Below are 17644 nucleotides of genomic sequence, written 5' to 3' on the forward strand. Positions count from 1 at the left end.
CTCATTATATATTTGACCCTCTCGTTTCTCAGCCAACACAGCATAGTAACGATAAATATTTTGTCTGTAACAGGTCTGTGTAAATTATTTTCGCCAATAAAATGGCCTACGGAGTTCCTCGTTCCTAGGGAGCTCCTGGCGAGTGTCTTAAGAATATCGTACAAGATATTAGTAACTGCAACTACAAAGCAAAAATTCAGGCAGAGGAAGAAGCAGTAGCTTTTTATTTTTTACAAAATCGCTACCTCATTTAGAAATATTTGTTTTTTTCGAATCGGGACTGTATCAGCAAAACTATTCCAGCAAGGAGATTGAGCGCCGAGCACAGGAAGTAAAGGTTGTCGAATGACGCCATTCTGTCCCGGAAGTACCCTGAAACAAAAATATAAATACAAATTCATTTTCGGTACTCACTTGCGAGATTCGATTAGGTGCGCACACGTTACATAATTAGTTAGAAGATCTCAGCTGACAGGACCAGTTGGCGTTAAAGTGACCATGTAGCTGTGTAGCATCCCAAGCCTCTGTAATTTATTGCAATTCTGATAGAACTACATTTTAACGAGAGTGGCTAGTCAAAGTTTATAAAAGTAACCACTTTGTGTCAGTGTTAAAAAACATTAGCAAATGCGTCAACATCACCTTCAAAGCGAAAGCTTAGTCGGCACAAAAGCAGGCAGGAAAGCTGGAGGGCAAATTGGAATGCCAAAGTTGATCGAAAAGTTTATCAGGAGAAGTAGTGTTTTACGTTTCGGCCTTTGCATCGCCTGTGGGTTAAGCCCGATACTGTAATACTTTCCGGCTGATTTAGGCCCAGTATATATTTCAAACATGGGCACGTAGGTGTCTTGCTCAGATGCCGTATGTATTTGCTCCTTAGTTAAAAATACCGTCGCTGCGTCCGGCAATCAGGGTTCAAACCCTTTTGATAACGTAAGCATCAGCTGCCAGCAAATTCTAAGAAGTAAATTTTTCAATAAAGGATACCTCCATGAAAACTTTCTTATTCGAAGATTATTGGGAAAGTCGGTGTCTTTACCCACGCATTTTGACACCAAGCTCAACACAACTCGTCTGTGCTCTTTCGCGGGGTTTCTGGAATAAGTAAATGCAATATCCTGTTCCGCGGAGCTTTCAAAAAATAAGGGACTACAATATTGATGCCTTTCTGTTTTGTCGTTGTATTGGCGGGCCTAAAAAGAGGCAAAAATTGATTACTTATAGAGGCGAAAATTGATGAAACGCAAAAACATATACCTCCAAGCGACGCTATGTTATTGGAAAAATTCTTGTAAACAAACTTTGTTTCTGCTGGATTTTATTCATTGGTTTTTCGCTCATCGCAGCGGCCCAAAATATAGTGTTTCACTGCTCAGAACGAGCTCACGGGTTTTATTCCCCACCACGGCGCCTGTAATTTAAATACCTGCGACGATATTTTTTGTCAGCGCTTGATGGGTAAGTTTGACTAAAGTTCTCAGTACCCTGCCGACATAGCGAAATAAGCTAAAGTGCGTAGACCACCATTGTTAGATTTATTGTGAAATGGGTGTAAACTTTGTCACTGTAGGTGCTGCTGTGCCATATATACGCATACATTGACAGATACGCGTGGTACCACCGTAGACTGGCAACCAGATCCCTGTCTTCTTGTGACACATGAGAACTGTATCATTGCAAAAAAAACGGCGTTTCAGTAGTTGAGGGAATACGACACACACACAAAAAGCTTTACCAACTACACTCTTATGTACAAAAGGAATAAAAGTTCATCCTTTGGGGGACTAACTGTCTTTGCCACAATCATTACTCCCTTTGGGGACTAAATGTGGGGGGACGAACGGTTAGTCCGCCACCCTGTTGGTCCATTCCGATACTCCGCGAGGATGAACTGTTAAAAGAAGGCCGCAGAAAAAAAAACGGCGGCACCAGCAGGAATCGTACCACGGAAGGCCGACCACCGACGACAAGGAGCCCGGTGCGCTACCACTATAACACGCCTTCGGACGAATGCCCCGGTATAAAATATTCAAGTATACTGCCTGTAGTGCTGTGCCAGGTAATGGATTTATTGGAACTCTTCCCGGAATTTCTATCCGTGCAAGCGACCATAATCGCGATTGGCGCTTTGCGCTCAGCGCTTTGCTATCTTTAACAACTATTGCTCAGTTCGATTTAGTACAGGTTTTTCCCGTAAAGAGCAATCAACTCGTCGCCTAGTTGAGACATATGCCGCAGTAATCGGACGACTCAATTGTTTCGGCGAAAATTAGCGCAATGTGTATTCTTAGTGTTGGATACATGTTTTAAGTGTTCTAGGTATCGTACGTGAAAGCGCTCGTCTGTGTGAGTGTCAGAACAGGAAAACAGACCATATTTTCCTGCATGCCCGAAACCAATTTCGGTGTTCCTAGCCTGAATTTTCTAAGTTATCGTTGCTAAACGATAAGGACTCGAAAATGCAATCGTGTTTTACAGCAGTTCCAGCATTGCCATAACATTGGAGCACAAGGCAATTATGCTCAGAGTGTGAAACACAACTTCAAGACGCTTACCTGCAGCGAGCATTTTTGTTTTGCACTTGTCATCAGCAGCTAATGCGTTTTTCTCGTCTGTTAAACATATACATATTCATTACGCATGAGGATCAACGTTTGCTATTGTCACTAATATTTGTGTTATTGTTGACGCACTTGAAATCTTTCATCGGCCGTTATTTCCTCGCGCGAATAGTATGCAACACAGCGTATCAACATAACCTCACCGAAAAGCGTGTTTCCATCGCGCTTCGCCGCTCCTTGATATTACCCGCCTCTCGATTGAACCTAGACGCTTTTCTGAGAAATAACATCGATATTTTCTTTCGTGACACCACGTAAAGAAGAAACTGACTGCAATGAATTGTGTTTTAGAAACCTAAAACTGCCCAAAAGGGGATTAACAACACAGCAAAGAGACTAAATGCATGCGTTTCCTCTTCCCGTTACTCCTTGTACATCGGCGGGGACGAACACTTCGCATTTGTGCACATGGCACAAACACTGCCACAGGTACAGCCCTTCAAGAAGAGCGGTTGTCCGCGAAGACTAACGGCTGTATTTTGTCCGCGAAGACTAACGGCTGTATTTTAGACCCTATGTATTTTAGACCTTGTATTTTAGACGGCTGTATTTTAGACCTTTCTGCCTAAGAGTGTACTAACATTAGTCCAATTGTTCGAAAAGGGGAATATTCGTTCTAACATGAAGTAAAGCTAACCTTAACACTTGTTTGTTGTTCCCACTTCAATCGTTATTTTTAGCACACATTTCGCAGCAAGATTGGTCTATTTTCTTACTCTCTCCGTAATACCCAATGCTTTTATTCGTTTTAATAAAGGCGTACACGTGAGACCTAGGTTCCGTACATACATTTCGCCTTAAGTATATTAAGCAGTCAGCAGGAGATGAGATAACACTCCAGATGGCCGCCTCACACCTAAAGATTGTGTGCGAAAATCGTGTGCCTCGTACGCAAAAGCCCATTTAAACTTCGCCACAGTATAGGACGCCTGATGGTGATGAATATTTGGTGGCGAAAAATTGCGACGATCTGCTAAAGACTGGTTCTAGATGCGTGAGCACATAGCAATTTTTGTGTAGCTGTTGAGGCACCTAAATGTTCTTATGATGCTACTCGAGCTATGCTGGGATGCCACCAGGTGCTATAGATGGTTTCTTGAGGCACCATATTTTGCTTTTTGTGCGCTCGCGCACAACTCGCAGACGTGGGTGTAATGCTGGCCGGCCAACGCGCGCCCAGCCACATCTTCTACTTGGTGGTCTGCTGCTCTGTGGCTCCGCCACCGGCACTGGGCGTCTCGCGTCAGCATCACCAACTACGCAGGCACTCCGCGCTCTCCGGAGGTTTATTCATAACTACAAATACATGCCCTAGATTTCATGCCCCTGTGCTTAGGCCTAGTCGTGGGAACAGAAAGCTTACTTTGTTATACGCGGTACTTCTTTAAAAGCGGGGATAGATTTTCTCACTACGGTGGATTTGGGACAATTAAAATCGCGGAATAAAGCAAGAATTTATACAATGCGATTTTGTTATAACAAGTCTACCCGGTAACGTGGCGCTCACCCCACTTGAAGATAACATTTAAACTGCTACCTGTTATGCTAGTGATTGCGAATTTTATGGATACATATTGTGACGTATTACCGTAGGTTTAGTCCTACAACCCATTCTTCATGGTGAGTTTTCCGTCTGCGAATTCGGTGGAACGAACATTCGCACTTGCGAAGTTCGCTATGCCTGGAAATGTCGTGTACATGGCCTGCGAACATCCCGATCTTCGCATTTAAATGGCATATTGTTTGCAGACCGAATTAGGTCTGCCGCGAGTAAAGCTTGATGGATTTTTTTAATGTTTTAGTTTACTTTCTGGGCAAGTTGTTTCAGACTGTTTTGCAATAAATATGAGTATATTTGCGGTTTTATACAACAATCACCAATTATTTATCAATATACGCACACATAGCAGAGACGACAAACACAACAAGCAATACTGGGTTCGCTTCTTGGGAAAGCTGAGCACACCTCGGTTTACCTCGGCCGATTTTTCCTGGGTTGTTCCGTACTTATTCCCTGCTGTGATGTGGGCCACTTTCACGGATACCGATTAAGCATTCGATGAAAACGGCGCGGTACAACGTGTTGTGAATGCGCGTGCGTTTGTTTCGGTGCACCCGCGCTTACGCGACGCGTGTACAAGCAACGCTATCTGGTTGCTAAATCTGCAGATGGTAATGTCGAGACGTTCAACTAGCTGTCTTCCTATTGGACGCAAGTCTGGCCCCTTTACGACGCACGAGCCACACTAGCCGCACGAGCGGCGTTAGCGGGGGACACTCCACCGTTCGAAATATTTGGCACTTCGCCACAGCAACAAAAAAAAAAAGGTCATTTTGCCGCACGAGCGGCACCACACCTGGGAACTCGCAAGAAAAAATTGCACCCTGTACAACGGGCTTATAGCCCATTCTACAAGGTGCGTTTTTCGTCAGCGAATTCGGTGGACCGAACATTTGCTCGTGCGAAGTTCGTAATGCCTCGAAATGTCGTCTACATGGCATGGTAATGTCACGATCTTCGCACTTCAGAGGCACATTGTTTGCAGACTGAATTAAGTCCGCCGCGAGCAAAGCTTGTTGTGATTTAGAAAAACGGTTTTCTGTTACTTTCTCTGGAAGTTCTTTCAGACGGTTTTGCAACAAATATGAGTTTATCTGCGGTTTTATATAACAATCGCCAATTATTTATCCATATACGCACACATAGCAGAGAATACAAACACAGCAAGCAACCCCGAGTTCGCTTGTTGTGCGCGCCTAGCACACGTCGGTCAACTCGGTCGATTCTTTTTGGGCTCTTCTCTACTAGTTCCCTGCAGTGATTTCCGTTACTTGCGCAGATAAAGATTAAGCATTCGGTGAAAACGGCGCGCGACATCGGTTTGTGAACAGGCCTGCGTTTGTTTTGTTGCGCCTGCGCTTACGCCACGCGTATACAAGAAACGCCATCTGGTTTCCAAGTGTGCAGTTGGTGATGTCATGACGTTTGTCTAGCTGTGTTCCTATGGGTCGCCGGTGAGGCAGCCTACGCCGAACGAGCCGCACGAGCGGCGTTCGCGGGAGTTGCTTGACCGTTCCAAACATTTGACACTTTGCCGCAGCAACGAAAAAAGGTCAGGTCCTTTTTCCACACGAGGAGCGCCGCATCTGCGAATTTCCAGGGAAAATCGCATCATATAGAACGGGCTTTACTGACAGCCTGCCGGGTCCCTGAGTTGTGGCAGCCTTTGTTAATCTTGATTAGATGACGTTAACAATCGATGAGTGTCTACTTGACGGGAACTCTAGGCCTTCATTATGCCACAGCATTCTATCAACAAGCAGGTGCTTCAAACACCCATTAAACCATTCGGCTAACTGTACGCCTCTTTCTGCTAAAATTGGCGCATTTTGCCATCGGAAATAAACTTTCCTGCTAAGTAGAAACCACGCACACCTTGTACCGGGATATGCGCAACACATTTCATACAGCTTCTCGCCCAAGTACACTTCTCTACAATACTATCGCTCAGCGCAATAAACGTTCGTTATGCATTGATAGTCAGTGGGGTAGAAGGTCGGGAGCGATTAATTACGCCCTCTTCCGCAAGAGAGCAGCACTGGTGTGAGGTTTCTGTTGTTTCAGCCACCTGTTCAACACTGGCTGCTTGCGTGTGTTGGTTGCCCAAGAGGAGAAACCTGCCTGAGCGTGATGCCAAAAAAGCCAAAGCAAAAGTAAAGAGCAGGTGTACATGCCGCGCAAGCTGACTCGGGAACATGAAAACGTTCCTGTCCCTCGATTTAAACTGCGGCCGCTTTTGCAGCTGTCGCTATGGCGAGCAGGGGCATTTACCTGCTCGGCTGCCTCCGGGCGCTGTAAATCGTTAGTCTGCGGCAAGGACCCCAGTGGTTGTTCCCACCCACGCATGATATCTAACAAAGCGGATACAAAGGCCAAACTTATGAATACTACAATGGCTGAAAGCAGGGGGTGCATACAAAATTCCTTGTTGCAACATGGGGAACACATTTACGGCAACGTAGGTAGCGCTTGAAACGGGACGACAGAAGAAGCGCTACCTACGATGCATCAACACCAACTAGCCCAACTTTAAATTTTACTGAACACATTTACTCCCTGTGTACGGTTTCCCACACCTTAATAAGCCGATGGAAGTGACGCATATTTATTCTTCTACTCGTAGCGAAATTATAGCTAATGAATCAAATATTTGGCTTATAATTGTGCAAAACGGCTGCTTGCCATGTAGGAGCTAAATAAATGGCAGTTGGGACTTAAAGCACTCCTTTGCTGCGTTCCGACAATTTCTGATGAACTGACATAGCTGCCTGTGTCAGTTCCTATCACTAGTCGGGCCCCGGCAAAGTTTTCAGCAGAATGGCTTTCTCATCTTTGATAATTGCACTATCAGACATGTCATGATAAAGCACTTTACTTAAAATAGACGGCGTCTTGGTACGAAACAAACTTACTGGAATAATTTTACAGGTTTGCTTTTGCCTCATGCGATGGCAAGAACCACGACGTACATTTTATTGAGTGGCCGCGAAAGAACACTTAGACAAAGCTATGCAATCTAGGGCGACCCGCTGCGATCACTACCATATTGACTATCATCACGACCTTGATCGTCATCATCGTCACCTGGTTCTGCCACTGGCAACATTCTTCTTCAGTGGCGTGGAGAATTTTGTTATTCGAACCTGGTAAAGACGCGCTATTCCTTAGCAATATTAATGATAATACTTGCAATATTTGGCAATACGTAGCAATACTTGGGCTCGCTAAATAATAACAACCTCCTGTAAATTACATAGTCACCAACTTCCTTTAGCAAGCTGAAGTGCCGACGGCTGAATGTTTGTGTGTCAGGATCGCAATCGCGAGTATAGAAGTTGTCTACGTCCCTTCCATATTTTCATCACAATTTTTGTGAGTTATTTGCAGATATCGGAACGAGGAGTGTCAGAAAATAGAATACGGCTGCAACGTTTCCACCTAAACTACAGTAACCAATCATTCGTTTCCGTCGCAAGCGCTGCACTAGGCTTACGCGGCTTTGGGTCGACTTTGAGCAAGGAAATTGGCCCAGCTCAATGCCGAAGATATTGAAATAAAAAGAAGGGGGACGAACATAGGTAGAATACACAGAAGGAAGTCCCAAGCCACAGGCCAAGCGGGCGTTTAGTGGCCATGAACGAAAGCAGAACGAAAAAAAAAACAAGATATTTTGCGTACAGCACGCCTACGGCCGCCGAACGTCTTTCGTTTTGAAACTTTTTTCTCTCTTTACCTCTTTTCATGTTCTCTGTGTATTATCATCACTTAGGTTATCATGTTCTCTGTGTATTATCATCACTTAGGTTATCGCAAAGGGATGCTTCATTATCCCTTTCAGTCACGAATTATTACATTCACTGCAGAAGAAATCCATACTTGGAGGTTTAGCAGTGTCAAGTGTATATTGGTAAGAAAAAAAGGTTCAGTGTCTCTAGAATACTTATTACGGAAATGGCGTCGCGTCCTCATAGGGAGGCACCATTACTCAATCCTGCTTTTCCCAATAAAAAATAATAAATATCCCGAGGCAGTTTACAAACAAGGAGGTGAATTAACAATTTCTGGACAAGAGAGAGATGTGTTTTTAGCCTTTATGAATGATTTACGCCGCAGTAAAAGAGAAGTTAAGACGGCAACACACCCGAGCTCCCACAAAACTTCGTGGCGTCCATTTTGAAACGATGTTTATGAGTGCGGCTCCGCCATTCTACGTCACATGGTGCTACCTTTCACTTCCGTGGATTTGGAACATCAGCCGCACCGCTCTGCAGCACGAACTCTTTTCGTTTTCACGAGGAAAACGACGGAGAAAGTCGCGTCTCCATATGGAGACACGGTGACTGAAAGGATTATAGCAGAAGAGAAATTTCTAACCTATTATCGCAGGATTCGCAAGCAGCAAAGGTACTGTGAAGGCTCCAGCCAGGCTCCACGTTGCCCCCAGGTTCTCCAGTCCAATGTAGTCGGCCATCATGACAGGCTTCATAGACGCAATGAAGCCAGTCGGCAGACTCGAGGCGACCACCACTAATGCTACGGCCACGTGAGACGTAGCGCCTGTCAGGAGTGCCAGGCACGCGGACAGCGCAGCAAGACACGCCGCAGTAGCCACGCCGCGTCGAAGTCTTAGGGTATCGGAAAGCCAAGGTAAGACCAACCGGCCTACGAGGCCGCCGAAGGCCTCGTACATTATTAGTGACTCCGCTTCATGTCGAAGTGAACCCTTGTCCATCGCGAACGCGACGAACGTTGCCCGCACTGCAACGGACGTGTAGTCGAATATCACATACACAGCGACAATCACGTAGAAAACTGCCGTTTTCATAGCCTTGCCGAGCCCCTGTCTAACTGAAACAGCATGGCTCACCCCTCCCTGACGTTTATATGGTACGTTCAGGTGGGGTAATTCGCTGATGGTTGAGGCACCGGTTAGCTTAATAGCTCGGTTTTCGTCTGTAGTTTTTGTTACCGATAAATCTTTTCCAACACTTTCAGAGATCGATGCCACCTTTTTCGTGTACAGATGACTGTTTCTATCATTTCTCTCTTCTTGAGGTTGTGAGGCCGATGAATTCTTGATGCAAGCGGTTCTGTCTTTCTTAGAATTTTCTTCAACGTACTTGGGGTATGGGTGTCCCTTTAATAGCCTACTTGTCGGAGTCAAATGAGCGGCTTTGTGGCAGCTGCAGCAAAGTACTTCGGGCGCTTTTAAAAAGAGTGCTAAGGGGCTGACGTTCATCACTACCACACCGAGAAGTATAAAAGTTCGCTTCAGGCCAAAGTTTACAACAAGTAGAGACATGGCTGGAGGACCCACAATCCCTGCCGCCGACCAGCCGACGTACTTGATTCCGCTGATGGTTCCACGGTACTTGCGAAAGTGAGTCAGGCTGCAGACCGAGAAGCTTAGAAGAACTATTCCGACGCCGCTTCCTGTAAATTTAGACACAAATCACAAATAAGTAGAAGCCGAATGTCTTCTTCTAATGCGTCATTACAATTACGTCATTACAAATAACACATGAACGAAGACTTAGTGGTCGGTCTTTTTCTTTCTGCTAGCAAGAGTGTGAGAACTGGGTTACGTATGAGGGCAACACACACCTTGCTTGATTCAAAACCTTATCACGTCGCAGTAACAAGACTGTTATTTTTCCGCAAAATATTTCTTTCGATTGAAATTCGAAACAACAGTGATAGGAATGCCCTGCTCTGGAGGAATAACCGCATTGGCTCAAATAGGGCTTCTCGGGATGTCCCGTACCTGCATGGGGCATTAGCTTATGCTGTTAAATTCAAGTGAAGCTCTCTCAAGGAGGTGACACAACTTATACGCAGCCGTATAAATAGGCTGACATGAAAGCACCCCTTACAGTAGTCAGGCTGTGCAGTGCAAAAATTGATAAAGAAATCCCCCAAGAACATATGTCTGCTTACGTGCTTTGAAGGCGGTAGATTAGCGAATGTTCAACACTTTGCACTGCCCCTTTGTTTTTACTTCTCTTTCTTCGCTTTCATTTCTTTGTACATTGACGGGAGTTACTACAGCAGGGCTCGCCGCAATTGGCGCAGCAGGTAACTCAAATCAGGGCTCTATTTTTCGGGCATCTCTACTGATCACGTGCCCTCAAATTTCCTGTTACAAGCTAAGAATCGGAATTTGTTCCATACCGGTGGGTGGTGCGCCCCAACTCAGTGGATAGCCAATCTTGTTATCCAACCTCGTTCAAATTCCACAAGAACGAAAATGTGTTCTTATACACGTATGTTCTCGTTACAGCGCGGACATTTCAGGTATCATTTGTGTTGGTGAACGGCAGTCACTTTTGGCTTTTTCTGGCGCTCTTTGCCCTAGTCGGCCTTGCGCCATTAAGCACCAACCATCATCATCCTCATCACTTTTAGCTTTTGATGAGGCATCCGAGGCTTCTCCCGAGTATAACAGGAGCATAGCTAGCCCATTCTCATGCTCTCTGATTATGAAAATGCGTGAACGTAAGGTAGAGGTTATTCGTATGGGGCAATCACTTTGCCGCGTCTACGTCGTTATTAAATGGACCACTCAATGGTCGCACACTGTTGTTCTTGTCGGCCTATGTGCCTTGAAATCTAGTGAACGTACGATTTTGTGCGTTCACACACCTATGCCGCTGGGTAATGTTTATAAATTCTCCTCTAAAGAGCAGATTCCTGCATAACAGATACACGTTGCCTTCATGAGTTCCTAAAAGCTTTATTTCAATAGTGGGTGTTCTCAAATTAAAAAAAAAACGTTGTATAACGATTTCGTTCCCGAACCTGCTTGACGCTTTTTTCTCCCACATGACTTCCCGTTCAACTGAAGTAGAAAATTAACATTTACTAAGAAGCTCTTCACCTAAAACCTGTTTGTAATTTATTTTAGCACAATCTTTGTTTATTCCGGTTCTATGAAGCGTTTTCCCGCCTTCATATGTTTAGCAAAAAAATTTATACCAAACAAACAACTGCGCTAAAATCTGCATGAGCAGATAATGCCCCACGTGCAGCACAGCCATTTTATTAGGGGTATTTTTGTTGCAGGAATAATTCCCAAAACTTTAAAGAGAAGCCTTCCTAGTCTCACTGATGGCGTTGTCTTAATCAAAACGCACTGCATGCAAGCACATACACAATAAGAAGGCACATGACGATAAACATTAAATCAGAAGCAAATAAACCCTTCCTGTGGGTGGAATCAACCTTGGTTCCTCGCGTTATTAGGACAGTGCCTATTCAGCAGCGGCATCATCCCTTCTATTTCGTTATTGGTGGTATTGATTGGGGTCACAAATGGTGTACAAAACCACAAGTTCGGCTACCAGCCTGACATGCTGGCATTGTCGCTCAAAATTTCTTAAAGGCCATCAGGATTCTACCTTTGAATTCTGCACTTCTATTAATTGGTCTACTGCCTATAAAATACTGTCTTGTTGGCCTCGCATCAGCTTTCCAGTCTATGGGTGAATGCCAAATGCTGTGGAGGTCCAACCAATGTCCCCATCGCATTCGGTCGCTCTGCATTTTCGTTGGTTTCGTACCGTAGGTTAGCGTGGTCTTCATACTTTGGCTGAACTGAAGTGGACAATGGGCCCAAGATGAGGGTGGTCTAATGACAAAGACGAGTGGGAAAAGGGGCCCTCAGTCTTTTTTTGAGGGATTCGATTGCGGTCGTCTGACTGTAGACTTTGACTCGCAAGAAGCTTCCACTTTGATGGCTGACGCTTCCAATTTGACTCTCAGGGGTTTCGCACCTTGATCGTTGCCGCTTTAACTTTGATTTCAACAGCGCTCAATCCTGAAATTCGCCATGTGGATTTCTCAGGCAAAGAAGGTTCAGTTTAGACCATTGTCATATTAGAATGATAATATTTGAACTTTTTAAACAGTGTTCGAGCCTTCTTGGTAAAAACTCTCGTTGTGCGCACAGAAGCACAGCCGGGCTGAGTCACTCAGTGCTAAAACTCTGCGAATTCTTTGGAGCCACCTCCGACTTTCAACATGCTCCCAAATCAAACCACACATCTGTGGTCGTTTGTTGCGTATATCAGGGAAATTACCGATGCGGCGAAGATACAATTCCAATTTTCGGGATCAGCAATGCATCCCCTCCGCCCTAGAGACACCGCGCGCTAAGTTGCTAGCTGTGCTTTTATAGCGAGAGGTCGGCAAGCTATGCTAATCAATGAACATGCAGAAGTATAAATGAACGAAATGAAAGCTCATGAATGCCCAGCCGAGGATTTTTACTTCGACACACGCAACCAGAGTGGCATGGTGGTCGAGCAAACGCCATAATTCAACTGTTTGGTGGCTGGCCCTCAACACGTAGAATCGATGCTCAAGTAAAAAAAGGCTCCGTTCTGTATTCTTTGGAAATTAAAGCAATAAAAATAAATGAAGACACCTCGAACGAAAAGGACATAGTTGAAAATTTGTTAGGTATGTCGGCATCAACAGGACTCTATAGAAATACCGTCCGAGCTCAAAAAGTTTTAGTTGATACTCTTTACGCCCGTTCTGTGAGCCCTAGTTCCTAATTCCCTCTCAAGCCTTGTACGCGTGCTGAGTAATATGTTCATGCAACAAAGATATGCTGCCTATTATATTAAGGGCCTGGCCATGGTGACTCGGTGTCTCAGGTGTCAGCCTCTTCAGCACGAGGAGGCAACTTTGATCTTTCTCTGGCAACCATTTTTCTGATCTAGGAAAATTCGAGATCGCCGATGTGTCGATCAGTTTTGGGACAAATTAAATCTCCGCGGGTGTTAAACAGCATAAGTGAACAGGTCTGCCCCGTGACAATTTTATAATTTTGGCACAAATCTACGGAACTTGAAAAAATGTCGACAATGTTTTCTAGCTAGGCGTGCTTACTTTTCTGTTTTACTTTTGATTTAAAAGATTAGAGTTACCAATGAAACGATTTCTAATAAGTAGCACGAGGCAATTTTTATGATAATTATTGTGCTTTGGATAAGATTCATAAAAACAAAAAGTAGATAATATGTATTTCAACAAACTATATTATTGCTGTTTGTAAAGTGGTCGCAACACAAGATGCAAATTTGGGTATCTCCTCACCGTGTAATACCCCTAGTGTGGCGGTCACCCAAATGATGCTTGGTGCGAAGCCAGACAGCAATATGCCCAACCATGCCAGGACGCTGCCGAACAGAGCAACAGCGTAGACGGGAATATGCCGTAGTAAGAGATGCACAGTCAGCCCTAGAACAGAATTTGCTCTAGTTCAAAAAAACGTTCTCCGTGCAACAAAAACAGCCCTAAAAATTCCGGGAAAAACAAGCATACAATAAAGACACCAATTCACTCACCAAACTTGTCCTATTGTAAGCTGAAGATAATCAATAACATGTGCACAGTATAAATTAGAGCGAATTATTTGGACGGTTGTTTTCTCAAAAATTTTCCTTCATCTATTGCACAGACTACTTGTATCGCAATTTTAGCAGATTGCAAATTTATGTGCGCATTTGTCGCATCAGTAGCTAACCTTCTTTACAGCTAAGACCTAAGCTTCTTTGTTACAACCATCCCAAAGAGCCACCATTAGCAACGTCAGCAGTTCGCGAACATACAGGTGGTACAGTAAGGGGAGTACTGTTTATTGTCATGTTTCAGAGGACGATCCGCCGACTGAAAAACTGACAGGCGCGGTCCCTCCAGTTTTAACGCAATAAGAGGACGTGCTGCAGGAAAGCGTACAGCTTAACTGCGGCGAGAAAGTTTCCATCACGCACAGCGGAGAAAAATAGAAAACGTTGGAGTTCTGTGACCGTCAACATACCTGCCCGAAATGGTCACGACAGGGCGGTTGCGACAAATAAACTCTTTCTAAGCATCCCGGATTTCTTTCCCGTTGGAAGTTTTTAACTAATAAACGCCTAAGCTCGTTACGTTTCTTTTTCTATCTTACTGAACGCAATGTTGATGTATTTGATGTTGAAGTGGACAATGTTGATGTTTAAAGGGAATTTATGGATAGTCGTCGCCATCCTCATAACAGGTAGTAAAGTAAAAGTAAACCTTTTCCTACACGCTCAATAAAAAAACTGCTGTGCATGGTCACCTCTCCTTGTTGACAAATAACATAAAAACTTGGGAAGAATTTCAGATTATTCGGTCTTATTCATGGCGGTAAGAGGACCGCGCAAGTATTTGATTGATTGATTGTGGGGTTTAACGCGCCGACGCAACGCAGGCGATGAGGCGCGCCGTAGTGGAGGGCTCCGGATTAATTTTGACCACCTGGGGATCTTTAACGTGCGCCGAAATCTCGTACACACGGGCGTTTTTGCTTTTCGCCTCCATCAGAAAAGCGGCCGCCGCGGCCGGGAATCGAACCCGCGACCCGCGCAAGTATTTATGTATGAAAAAAAAAAAAAAAAAACCTTTACGGGTAACCCCGAATGCTCAAACCGGAAAGTCTTGTGGATATCGCCAGTGCTGTTAGTGGCCACGATGCTGCTCCATAGTCAGTTGCGTAGGCATCCTTGAGGTGAACATAGAAGAAAGCTGCGTTGGCCACCACTGCGGTTGTGATGAATGACGCCAGGAACACCACCAGACCAAGGCCCCAATAGTGGTCCACATCGTCGTCTCTTTCTCCCAAGACAGCTTTCGACGACTCTGGCTTACTTGGAGCCATAGGGCTGAAAGTTGAATACATGTGCCGAAAACACAAAGTGGCAACTGCTTCCTTCCGCATCACTAAAGCGTCAGGAACGCAGCCAATACTGCTTGCTGTATGAAATCCTTGCAGTTGCGTATGTCCTAATTAGCGTACCCGACTGGTTTCACGAGAAATTCGTAAAGCCCTTAATGCAAAGCCTCCAGTCTGAAGGCCGAATAGTCAAGCCTCACTTGCGAACCCACCTGGGTTGTACGGTTTATAATTCATTTGCGCCAAGGTGGATGTGCAGCAAAGGTAGCGGGCGACCGAGGTTTACGACAACCTGACGGTAGGGCTAAAGTGACGCTTGGATGGCTTCCGTCGTCACCTGGTGCGCGCCGCTCGTAGTACACAGAGTATGATGTTGAATGGCAGGCTCTTAAGCTCAGTGGTAAGGTTACTTTGCGTTAGGCTCAAACAATTCACGCACGGCACAACGTCACGCTTTCAATGACAACATCGTCCGAAGGTGAGCATTTGAAAATGCTTCATTGTACTTAAAGGCATAGTAGCCGGATTTTAAGGCAAGCGCTTTACTGTTGCTACTGTTAGTATCGCAAATTGCTACATGCCCACATAAAGCACACGCCAAAGATGCGCATTCGGCAATAATTTATTACACATATCTGTCCGTACTCAAGATACTGTCTGCGTACCCTAAAGTGTTCCAAAATTTGACGTACGTACACAGCGGACGCAGTAGCAGTAACCATAGTGGAGTATTGGAAAGCGCTTAAAAAAAATAGTTTGCTTTCTAAAGAGATTCCTTGGATGGCGCAGCAAACCCTTTCTATATTTTTTTCTGAAGAGTATGCTAGGACAGAATATCGGGACATATAGTAAATTACATTCCAATGTTAGAAGCTTACTTACTACCTTATATATTAGTTTAGGTTCGTTAAGTCCGACTGCGTTTGTCCTTAAATCAATCCTAAATCCCTGTTCGGCAATCGGCATGTGCTAATTCGTTGCTCTGCAGCTTTGGAACGTCAAATGGCATGCCTTATTCAAGTTTTACTTGACAAAAACTACACCACCAAGAACAATATATTTATGATGTAGAGCATTTATGATTGCTCCAACGGCGAAACAAAGTCTCAGAAGAGCACCCAACCAGGTGATTGTAAATGGCGAGTTATTAAAGCTTTAACGCACAAGCGCGAGTAAGCTAGGAATTTCACAATTTCAACAATCATCAAGGAAAAATCCACAAATTGGTCAATATGGTTTCCGTAGCGGGAAACACTATGGACTTAACAAGGGGAAGAAGCTCATGCTTGCTACTGTAGATGGCCGTCTAGCACACCTGTGAAATATATAGTGTTAATCTTGTAACCCCTGTAATTTCTAGCATTTAGCCATAACATATAGCCTGTTTTGTTCTCGAGTCTCAGAAGGGGGAGACGCGAGAGGTCCTTCGTGCCCCCTGTATGCTCCTTCCTGTTACTAGGGGAAACGAAACCTTTGGTCTTTCCAGCTCGCAGCAATGGCTGATATCTGGATCCTACGTCATGAGAGTGCCTCATCAAAACGGATGTTCTCAAGCCCGCAATAATTGTAATGCAAGAGACAAACGTTGAAGGCTCAGTTCTCCGAAAATGTTGCGGTGCGTACAAGCTCCAAATTGTTCAGCTAATTTTTAGCAAACCAAACTTTATGGTAATTCACAAATCCTTGCATTTGCAGCAAAAATAAACTGGAATAAATAAAAGTAGTGCACCACCCTCGTTGCTTTGCTTTCAAATCAGGAAGCAGCAACGCTAGCTACAATACTTCCAATTCATCTACCCCTTAACAAGTCATTGGGAGTAACCTAACAATTTTGGCCGGTCCTAAAGTACTCATACCCAGCTTTCTTGCTCAAAATTACAACCTCTCGGGAACATAGCAAAACCACTTTAGGAAAATAATATTTGGCGTAAAGCTAGATGCCAACGTGAAGTTTAAAACTCTAGAAGAACATTTCAGGTTTCTGACTAGTTTTTGTGTAATGCGCTATCAAATCTAACTCCCCATGCATTTCTAAGGGATAGTTCCCATGGCTGAAGAACCCAGTCGGGCAACGTGCGCGACTTGAAACTGTGCACAAAGCAAGTATTCACACCAAATATTAGCTTTGCAAAATAACTTTTTATTTCGCTAAACATTTGCAGAGTAATCACTGTTTAAAGGACTGCCATGAGCGGGAAAGCTGCACATGGTATTTGTGAAGCGCACAGGGAAATTAGGCACAGCGAGTAAATAAGAAAACACGAGAAACCAGAACGGACAATGCTTGGGTGTTCTTAAGCTTCGTTTTAAGGTTATTGTCGGCTTGAGTGGGTCGGCGCTTGTAAATTTCAAGCGTTTTAGGCGCGAGCCAAATCGTTGGGAAAGCATAAATAAGGCAGCCATAGGAGTTCAAAACCTTCCCGTATGAATAAAGCAACAAGCTGAGCCGGGGGGCAGGCTTGTTACCTTTTATTGCGGTGGGGCTGCAGATCCAATTTATTGTTTAAGACATAAAAACGAACACGCTTGGGTCGACAATAGGCACACGCGGTAGCGACTTATATTTTCCGCTCACTGATATTTGTAGGTTGAAAAAGTACAACAATTACGAGAGAAAATCAAGCCATTAAAAAGCGGGAGCACAATTGATTATTTTTGTGGCGTACCTCTTGGAGCAGTGGTGTTTACGGCTTCTTAGACAAAGAGTTGGCACTCTTTCTAGAAATATCTCTGTTTTTAGAATATCACAGAATTTACATT

General features: G+C 44.4%; 1 protein-coding gene across 1 annotated transcript; it reads right to left on the reverse strand.

Annotated features, from left to right (window-relative positions):
• Positions 1–250: 250 nt before the first annotated feature.
• Positions 251–16891, reverse strand: LOC144144884 (uncharacterized). Its single transcript, XM_077676383.1, has 4 exons — positions 14641–16891; positions 13285–13428; positions 8557–9615; positions 251–372 (listed from the first exon to the last, which is right to left on the reverse strand). Exons 1-4 carry the CDS (start codon positions 14927–14929, stop codon positions 251–253), a joined length of 1614 nt encoding a protein of 537 aa, XP_077532509.1. The 5' UTR covers positions 14930–16891.
• Between the last annotated feature and the right edge of the window lie 753 nt (positions 16892–17644).

This window comes from Haemaphysalis longicornis, unplaced genomic scaffold (genome assembly GCF_048455015.1).
Source record: "Haemaphysalis longicornis isolate Haplotype H1 unplaced genomic scaffold, Haemaphysalis longicornis Haplotype H1 scaffold_7, whole genome shotgun sequence".
NCBI lineage: Eukaryota > Metazoa > Arthropoda > Arachnida > Ixodida > Ixodidae > Haemaphysalis > Haemaphysalis longicornis.